General features: G+C 39.6%; 2 protein-coding genes across 3 annotated transcripts; both read left to right on the plus strand.

Moving 5' to 3' along the window:
* The first annotated feature begins 1,119 nt into the window (after positions 1-1,119).
* Positions 1,120-4,158, plus strand: LOC109468604 (coxsackievirus and adenovirus receptor homolog). Of its 2 annotated transcripts, XM_019766915.1 has the most exons (6): positions 1,120-1,249; positions 1,781-2,125; positions 2,418-2,681; positions 2,947-2,976; positions 3,238-3,366; positions 3,692-4,158. In XM_019766915.1, the coding sequence occupies exons 1-6, from the start codon at positions 1,204-1,206 to the stop codon at positions 3,877-3,879; spliced, it is 1,002 nt and encodes a 333-aa protein (XP_019622474.1). In that variant the 5' UTR covers positions 1,120-1,203; the 3' UTR covers positions 3,880-4,158. The 2 variants fall into 2 exon arrangements, with proteins under 2 accessions (XP_019622474.1, XP_019622475.1); XM_019766916.1 differs by lacking the exon at positions 2,947-2,976.
* A 769-nt stretch (positions 4,159-4,927) lies between these two features.
* LOC109468624 (protein SLG1-like) lies at positions 4,928-7,862 on the plus strand. The gene is made up of 6 exons (XM_019766939.1): positions 4,928-4,946; positions 5,282-5,629; positions 5,917-6,180; positions 6,436-6,465; positions 6,789-6,914; positions 7,067-7,862. The coding sequence occupies exons 2-6, from the start codon at positions 5,482-5,484 to the stop codon at positions 7,297-7,299; spliced, it is 801 nt and encodes a 266-aa protein (XP_019622498.1). The 5' UTR covers positions 4,928-4,946; positions 5,282-5,481; the 3' UTR covers positions 7,300-7,862.
* The last annotated feature ends 2,299 nt before the right edge of the window (positions 7,863-10,161 follow it).

Consider the following 10,161-nt stretch of genomic DNA (forward strand, 5'->3'; position numbering starts at 1 on the left):
CGGAGGTCTCAGTTGGGTGTGTTTGCACATGTACATAAAGGTTACTTATAAGCTTATCTATATTTTGTATACGTGGATTTGTTGTTGAGTTTGGTGTGCTCAGTGGTGTCTATAACAGTCAATGTTTTCTTTATTTCCTTTATTGTTTAAAACCATAAATACAAATACATGATACAAACATCAAGAAGACAATAATAGTCATGACGATTTGAAAATAAAACATTCTTTCACACTTTAAGTTTTTTTTTCTGCTACTGTAAGACTACGACAATTGAGTCAGATTAGAAAAAAATTGTATTCCAGAGTAAAAACATTACAGTTTGTTAACCTATTTACTTTTATGTGTCTGTTTTTTTACACTATTTGACATTGAGGATAATCGTCCAATTAAAGCAGATATGTGGATCATTTGCACATACTAATATTATATCTCACTACTATTGCACATTTTGCCCATTCACATCCCCCTACCTCTGCCGGCAATATAGGTAATGCAATGCTAGGCGTACTAAATGTTGCAAAACACGCCTAAAGCACTAAGAATTAGCCAGGTCCTTACATCTGATTGAGATTTGTTCAAAGTTAGGGGACAACATAATAATAATTCAACTTGGACTAACTTTAGTTACATCTCTGCGACTATGATTTCATGACATCAAGAGCCTCCTATGATTAAAGATAATCTCGAACTGTGGGTTTCAAAATTTCAATTAATCCCATGTTAATCATGACGCGTGGATAACAATTTTCTCGGACGGGTCCACTACGGAGCGAGGGGTGCAAGTCATCAGACGATCGATTCTCTTTTTCTGCCACCAGGACAGTAACTCGTGCAAGAAAGCAAGATACTAGCAGTTTGCACCACCATATCTCCAGAAGTATCTTTCAAAAGACCACTGGTATGTATAGAAATAGACAAGCAATCAATGTTTCAGCTGCTTTACTTATACGACGTATATTAACAGCAGACGTATGACGTCATCTTTGACAAAGTGACAAAGCTTTACAAGCACGGTCGTGATAATAGAATGATACGAATAAAATAATTACGACCACGTAGTGAAGCATACCAAAAATAACAACCAGTGGACTCATATCTGTTGTCAAAATAAAAAAATAGGCTTGTTTCTTTGTCGTACTTGACCTTTCAACCCGGAAGTAAGTTCTTGTTTTCTGTACCATCGTCCTGTTACCTGTCTGAAAATGTCTGGCACTTGGATCTTAGCGTGCTTTGTATGCCTTTCTCTAGGTAAGCATCTATTTATTGTCTACACAAATACAAAAGTAACATTACATATACACATGTAAGTATTCATGAAACAGTATAAACATCGATAAAGATTGTCAGAGCTAACAAGTTCAATTTTGTTGTTTTAAATCAGAGGTATCGATACTTCACAGTTGCTGTAAGTTGGATGCGACTTGCTTGAGAAACATTCGTAATATCAGAAAGCAAGCAACGTTGACAAAATATTCTTTAAATTGTGAATAATTCAATATAATAAGAATAATACACAAACTCCCACTGATCTTAAAGCTAAGACAGTATCGGCCACAATCCCCTGTCACTCTCTATGCTGAGTACAACACAAGTAAGTACCTTTAGAGTAGGATTGACCCTAGCCTACAGAAAAAAAGATGGGATTTTGACAGGTATAGCGGTCAGGTAAAACAAACACATGGTAAGATTGCATCGTATTACAAGTACTGAGTAACTCAGCTGAATTCAATCGCATTAGTAAAATTTTATAAATCATTAACTGGGTCTCCCGTTGTGCAGCTGTCTCTGGACAAGTCAGCAACGACACCAGAGCATTTCCTGTTGGTGGTACCGCTACTCTCCCCTGTACTGGAGTTCCCTATGACGGAGCGACTAAACACTGGGAGAAAAATCCAGTAATTCCGATCAAGTTCCTTGTGGTCATTCAGACACCACTCGGGCAGTCATCATATGGAGACCCGTTTTACGATGAGACCAACATCGAAGCAGCCGGTCTGACTGGCAGGTTCAGGGTTACTGAAGACTTGATGACTGCAACCATCACAGGAGTGAGGGCCACAGACGATGGGGACTATCGGTGTGCTTCTGGGCCTTCACAGATCATACATAAGTTTGTTGCATACAGTAAGTGTAACGTTACTAGTACAAGATATTGTTAATATGTCTCAAGGTGTAATTGTAAGAATACCTTCGCATACAATGCATTGTAACTCAAGGTTTATATCTTATTAACCGTCCACCTTCAACGGTTCGCATTTTTTCTATAAGGAATAATTTTCTTCTTACCCACACAATACCCTTGACATAAGGAAAATAACCAGAAATTAACACGAAGCAAACTGAATTCCATGCACATAGAAAATGATTCAAATCCCTTCTTCGATATGACATAACTTGATAAGATACTGTTTTCCAGAGCTGGATTCAGTGGGCATACAGCCTTCCGGACCTGTCACAGGATATGTTGGAGGTACATTTGACGTCACCTGTACAGCATCAAGAGACAGCAAACCCACACCCAGCTTCAACTGGACAAAACAAGGGGACAGCAGTTTCACAGCAACAGGAGCCACCCTGCGGATCAGCAGCCTCACTATGAACCATGCTGGCACATACGTGTGTACAGCCTACCACGCGTATGCCAGGGATACTGCAAGTGTGCAGTTGACAGTCAGTGAAGGTAAGTGATATGGGTAGAATCCTTTACAATTTTCTAGACACTTAACTGATGAGTTACCTTCTGGTAATTAATGTTACTATAATGTATTTGAGTTCATGACATGTTTTATTATGAAGAACCACCCTAACAAAGATTAACGTTTATGGTAATACATCCATCTGTATCAGACATGATACTAGTAACAGTTTATAGTTCTGTCACGTTCTGTGCTGTGAAGTGTGTTTTACTAACATTGTCATATATCGGATGTGTTGTCTTCGTGTAGGTCCGAATGTTACTCCAGTCCCGCCAACAGGTAAAAATTCATTCACTGACTTATGTAATAGTTGGAACTTAAAATTCCATACAAACCATTTGAGTATTCTCTAAATAAAACATTTGTTATTTTATGAGAATCGAATGACCGTGCCACAATTTGACATACATTTTGTACAATCCTCAAGTTGCCTTTTCATACTATTCAAGCGTTTATTTGGTGATCAATGGAGATTTTATTTCTGTGAAAGGTAGATTTTCTAAATGGAGGAGCCTACTTCATATAGAGTTTGTTTTGCAGACATGAACTATTGTTCCGGCGCTGTAGCTGGAGCTGCAGTTGGCTGTTTTTTCGGCGGGTTACTGGTAGGGGGCGCTGCAGTGTTCCTGTTTCTACGTTCCAGGACGGCAAAGAATGGCGGGAAAAAAGGTATAGAAAATGGATTTCTTTTGTCACAACTCTTACAACTTTTTTTGCCTCTACTAAAACGCATTATATTTCATAGCATAGAATATTATTTTTCGAAATATTATATTATAATCTTACATAAGCATCACTGAAGTGCTAATAACTAAACTTTTTTCCAAGAAAAAAGTAAAAAGATATTTTTGACCCTGTCCACTGCAACCTTCCTCATGTCAGCATCATTACTCACTGTTATAGAAGTCATGTGATATTACAAACTTGTTGATCAGCCATTGGTCAAAATGTCATAATCACAGTCATATCATATATAATTTCCATATCTTTCCAGACGTTGGTAACTTCGCTGACAGACAGTATGAAAATGTGCCACATCCGAATCAAAGGGTGACGTCACAACGACCCGGAAGCGGAAGTGACGAGTACGAGGTTCCCATGGAAACCATCCAGCCACCCCAGCCCAGTGACGACTATCAAGAACTGAGGCCTGCTGTCTACCAGAGTCTGCAGAAACACTGAATAGACAGATTCCGACTGTCTCTATCAGTTTTATACGATAATTATTCGTAAAAAAGGGTAATTATGGTTTCAATAGGCTGAATATTGCATCTAAAGCCTAAACGGCAGTTGTTTGTAGTTTGCTCATATACATTCGGCTTATATAAAATCTGTTATATTTCTGTATACGTGGATTTGTATGTACAATGTAGTTGATTTGAAGTGGGGACTCTGACAATTGAGTGTTGTAGAATGTTGTAGAATGGCACTTTGAATAAAACATGTTCTTTTGTAATTCAAGTCTTTCTACGGTATGTTACTTGCTGACTACATAACGTAAAGATTAACCTTCAAGAAAGTTCACTCAAAACAGTTCACTATATCATTAAACTAAGAAGCATTTTTAAGTAGCTTACTCCAAAAATTTCTTTGGCTTCATCTTTTCTATATATGTACATGTACACCCTATCCGTACCATGTACTAAACGTTACATATATATACCTAACGTTACATATAATAAATGATACTCTTATCACTGTAATAAACGTATATTACAGAAATAAGAGGTCATAATCGTGAAGAAGAAGTGGTCGGAAATTTACAAAACCCGCAATTTACCAAATACCTATAGAAAGTTGTTCATAACGACTCCTTTTTCTAATCACTCTCGCTGTCCCTACAAACGTGCAAGATGTAAGATAACAAGCCTCATTATGTATACGCTATTTGTGTTGTCAACAATCAGCTTATCTGATACGCCTAGCCTGGTTACCAAACCTATTATAGCTCCCGAGTCCTACATCCTAGCCTGGTTACCAGACCTATTTTAATAGGTTTGGTAACCAGGCTAGGATGTAGGACTCGGGAGCTATAATAGGTTTGATAACCAGGCTATGATATGCCACACTATTGTTTACAATATGTTTCACCTTTAACCTTCGACTTTGCGGCCGTGGTGGCGGAAGGCTAAAACCTGTTCTTCTTGTCGTTACTGCTGACGTCTTTGGCACAAAAACGGCTTGAAATATGGGCATTTCATCGAGCATACTTTGCTTGTACTTGTACCTCTTTACCCAGGCAATAACAGGTAAGGTCCTCTAATTTAAAGTCTAAAATATGAGTTTTCAGGTTACTTTCTAGATCAATCGTATACCTTTCCCTATCGTGTCATTTATTTGCCAAGATAACGTTAGCAAAGCAACAAAGCTCTCTTGTTTAGCAGATCAGTCAGCTAGACAATCGAGCTAAAATGGCATAAAGCAACTTGATATAGCATCAGATTACGTATAATATCTCAGTGTTTTTAAAATTTCGTTGGCATGTTTCTTTAATGATTTGAACACAAAATTGTGAAGTAATAGATATCGTTCTTGACGTGTTTTTGTGTTATTTCATGCATTAATTGAGTCCCCCTTTATGCAGATGTTTATGGACAAGTCAGCAACGACACCAGAGCATTTCCTGTTGGTGGTACCGCTGTTCTCTCCTGTACTGGAGTTCCCTATGACGGAGTGACTAAACTCTGGGAGAAAAATCCAGTAATTCCAATCAAATACCTTGTGGCGATTCAAACACCACTCGGGGCATCGTCACCTTCCGCGCCGTTTTACGATGAGACCAACATGGCAGCAGCCGGTCTGACCGGCAGGTTCACGGTTACTCCTGACTCAGTGATGACTGCAACCATCACAGGAGTGAGAGAGACAGACGATGGGGACTATAGATGTGCTTCTGGACCATCAGAAATCATACATAAGCTTGTCATATACAGTAAGTATCTGACAATACATTTGTAAATATATCGCGAGCTGTGTCGTGTAAGAATAGTACTAGTATCGCATACAAATACATTGTAACTCAAAGTGCTCTTATCTATCGCCCGTCTTTAGCTTCTCATGCTTTCTGTAAATAATTACTTCTTATAGCCCAACGCGGTACAATACATTCAACCCATTAAAATAACCAAAACGTAACCTGACGAAAACTGACGTAATCTTCACATCGAAAGGAAATGATTTGAATTTCTTCTTTAATAGCTTGAGGATACTGTTTTCCAGAGCTGAATTCAGTGAATATACAGCCTTCCGGACCTGTCACAGGATACGTCGGAGGTACATTTGACGTCACCTGTACAGCAGACAGTAAACCTGCGGCCAGCTTCAACTGGACAAAACAAGAGGACAGCAGTTTCACAGCAACAGGAGCCACCCTGCGGATCAGCAGCCTCACTATGAACCATACTGGCACATACGTGTGTACAGCCTATCATGCGTATGACAGTGATACTGCTAGTGTGCAGTTAACTGTCAATGAACTTCAAGGTAAGTGATAGGGGCAGCTGCAGAATACTTTACATTCTTATAGGCACGTAAGTGACAAGTTAACTCCAAGTGCTATTACTACTACAGTTCATGAGTTCTTTTATTATGAATATTCTCAGTGGTTGTTGTGGAACATTATGCACAATTATATACTTCTAGAAGATTTGGAATGTCAGATTTCTTGTTTCTTTTAGTTTATGTTGTGTGTGCAGTGCTTTTACTTACTCGGCCTACACATATTTTGTTTTCTTGTAGGTCAGGATGTCACAAGTGCCCCAAGAACAGGTGACAACCATTAATGGCTTTCTAACAGTAACAGTCTGTCTCTAACTACTTGTCAGCACTTGGTCAAAACAAGGACACTTCAATCTGTAATGTCCTTGGTCAAAACTATAAAAAGAAATGTATGCAGCCAGGATGTAATTCTCTTGTCATTGTTTGATTTGATTAGTGTAAACCTAACAAATCACAGTAACTCTTATAATTTTGACATTTTGAAAGAATGACCGATGTCACCTATGAATCTCACCATCAAAGTTAAGTTGTCATTACCTTGGATGTAAGACCAGTGAATACTATTATATAAACAGACACCATTGACACTTCAGGAGAACCAAATGTAGGAGGTATTGTTGGCGGCGTCATCGGAGCGCTTGCAGGCGTAGCTGTGATGGCAGCCGTGGTGTTTTTCGTGATTCGGAAGAAACGAGCAGGTGGGGATAAGAAAGACGGAGGTAAGGAACAAGAGTTGCCTGATGGTTTGTTTTGAACTAAACTCTCCCTTCTGTACTGAAACACTCACTATGGCCATGAGATCTTGCAAAACATGCAAGTTCAGCAATCAGTGCTAGAATATTAATGACCGATATTAATTCTACATTTCTAGACGTTGAGGACCTCAGTGACAGGCAGTATGAAAATGTTCCAAATCCAATGATGGCGTCACAACGACCCGGAAGTGGAAGTGACGAGTACGAAATTCCCATGGAAACCGTTCAATCACCAACCGGAAGTGCCAATGACGAGTACGAGGTTCCCATGGAAACCGTCCAGCCGCCCCAGCCCAGTGACGACTACCAGGAGCTGAGGCCCGCTGTCTACCAGAGTCTGCAACGCTGAATCGATTGATCCTAACAGTCCATCAGAATTAACCCTTCAACCAATGATTGCATGGCAGTTTGTGCTTCGGCCAATTAGAGAGTGGCTGCATGTTTGTCACATACGGGAGGTGGGCGGGGCTATTGTAGACCAAATATAGTGGAGTTAATTCATAGTTTTGACTTGTGTGAAGAAGATTTTGATAGATTGTTTGATGATCTGGTTGATTTTGTTACTTAATCACTTTTATTGTTGGACAAAGCTGAGTGATGGATGTTTGAACTAACTGCTGATAGACTTCTGTTTTTGCTGCAAGTTACAGCTTGCTACATAAGTTTGCATCTTACATATTGATGTATATTGAATGTCTTTTTCTCTTTGTTCACTCTTTCTCTTTGTTGTTATGCTTTATATCATATGAATAATAATTATTGTAGACATGGGCCATAGTGGTTATAATGGGTTATATATTGTATCTAAAGTCCAGATGACAGTTGTGTAGTTGGTTTTGCACATTTTCAACATAATTGTGTAATAATCTCAAGTTTCTGGCATTTATGGTTGGCGCTAAAACAGCCCACACGAGGCGCACTCAGCTTGTGATGTCACCAAATAAACATGGCTGACAGCTTTGTTTGAAGTCTTTAAACACACTCGTAAGGCGTCATAGTTTGGCATCTTCACTTCCTGAATGACACTTATTTCCAATGAAGTAGAGTTGATTCAACATACTTTGCAAAGAAATGACCAGAAATTTACTTTTCTTATGGCCCTAAAGTTACAGAATGCAACTTTAAACCTTGTTCTGCTGGGTTGCCTTTCGACTGTACGCGAATCTGGTAAGTCACCAAAGCCTTGTGTTCCCTGACAGCATTTTACAGACAAACCATTACAATACGTTTGACCACCACTGTAAGACCACCTGGTCATCGTGGTCACTTTTTGGTGGTTCCTTAGATCTGCCTCCCGTTGACCCAAGCATTTTAAGAATCCCTGTTCCACACTATCCCCCGTGCATGAAAGTGAAGTGTATAGTTTTGTCAACACGCATTTATCCTCCAACACGCTAATCATAACATAGGGTTAAATACACATGAATTGCCATGTACCTTTAAAGATTCCGTCAGTGATTTTTTTTAGGACATCTGATTTTGCCGGGCATTGTTGTGCTTGTTTAAACGGCGTCTGATTAAATATTGACATCTCGTACAATTAACATCCGCTCATCTTGGAAGATGATATAATAATCTTTCGATGAAAGACGGATGGGCTGTACTGTCCTACGGCCCAACGTTATCCATACTTAATTTGGGGGAGGCATCTTAGCAAAAGCCCCAGCACCACGTCAAGGTGTACCTCCATCGCTGAGGAAATTTGGGACGTCATCCCACACACAACTATCTACACAAGAACCAACCAAACAGCAGTATAGATAGTCATGCGTGGATGATCGTCATTGTTGCCGAAAATGTGTGCCAATCAGAATTAGTCAATGGCTAGATAGCCTTTTTGCGCTTTTCCATGCTACATGTCAAGCTGCATTTACTTCATTTTGCCTTATTATTCAGATGGGCTACGAAAATAGACATAACTCACCTAGCTGCCAAATATCCTGGTGCTTGAGCCGAATTCACAAAAAGCTAGTCCCAAAATGATGGCATGGAAAAGTCCAAATTCCTCTTGAACTTTAGATCAAAATATGTTCCAAACGCGAGTTGTATCCATGTGTAAAAATGCATTGCATAACGAAATGTGAAAATGCACAGTAGATTAAAATGTGTTGCAAACGTGACTGGCATCCAAATATTGAATTTGAAGATGAAAACGTGTTCCAAACGCGACTTGCATCCAAATGTTGAAGATCAAAATGTGTTCCAAACGCGACTTGCATCCAAATGTTGAAGTTCAAAATGTGTTCCAAACGCGACTTGCATCCAAATGTGAAAAACATTGAAGTTCAAAATGTGTTCCAAACGCGACTTGCATCCAAATGTAGAAGTTCAAAATGTGTTCCAAACGCGACTTGCATCCAAATGTTGAAGTGCAAAATGTGTTCCAAACGCGACTTGCATCCAAATGTTGAAGTGCAAAATGTGTTCCTAACACGACTTGCATCCAAATGTAGAAGTTCAAAATGTGTTCCAAACGCGACTTGCATCCAAATGTAGAAGTTCAAAATGTGTTCCAAACGCGACTTGCATCCAAATGTTGAAGTGCAAAATGTGTTCCTAACACGACTTGCATCCAAATGTTGAAGTTCAAAATGTGTTCCAAACGCGACTTGCATCCAAATGTTGAAGTTCAAAATGTGTTCTAAACGCGGCTTGCATCCAAATGTTGAAGTGCAAAATGTGTTCCTAACACGACTTGCATCCAAATGTAGAAGTTCAAAATGTGTTCCAAACGCGACTTGCATCCAAATGTTGAAGTGCAAAATGTGTTCCAAACGCGACTTGCATCCAAATGTTGAAGTTCAAAATGTGTTCCATACCGGAGCGCAAGCATGACGCTCAAGCACTGACACAGCAAAAATCGGGGGTGGACTGGGGAGTTGGGGGGGGGGCGTTTGGCGCTGGCTGCTCATGCATTTTACAACTTAAAAGCCAACATAACTTGCAGGTTCGCATGCTTGACTTGCTTCCATCCTTCTAGGTTCTAGTCTGGTTCAGCCAGTACTTGTAGAGCACTGCAGTCTGCTCTGCAGTGTGTTGCTGTTAAGCCTGTCAGCGCTCAAGTTGACCTGCAAGCAAGAAAACAAGTGGTAACATTAGGATTTTAAATCTAGCGCGGAGAAAATGTCATCTTTGCTTGGCTTCAATTCAAAAGTCTTGAGAATTGAAGCTCTCATCAAAGTTGGACTGCGTAAGTCTTATTAAAAAATAA

This window comes from Branchiostoma belcheri, unplaced genomic scaffold (genome assembly GCF_001625305.1).
Source record: "Branchiostoma belcheri isolate BF01 breed outbred unplaced genomic scaffold, Haploidv18h27 scaffold2, whole genome shotgun sequence".
NCBI classification, from domain to species: Eukaryota; Metazoa; Chordata; class Leptocardii; order Amphioxiformes; family Branchiostomatidae; genus Branchiostoma; species Branchiostoma belcheri.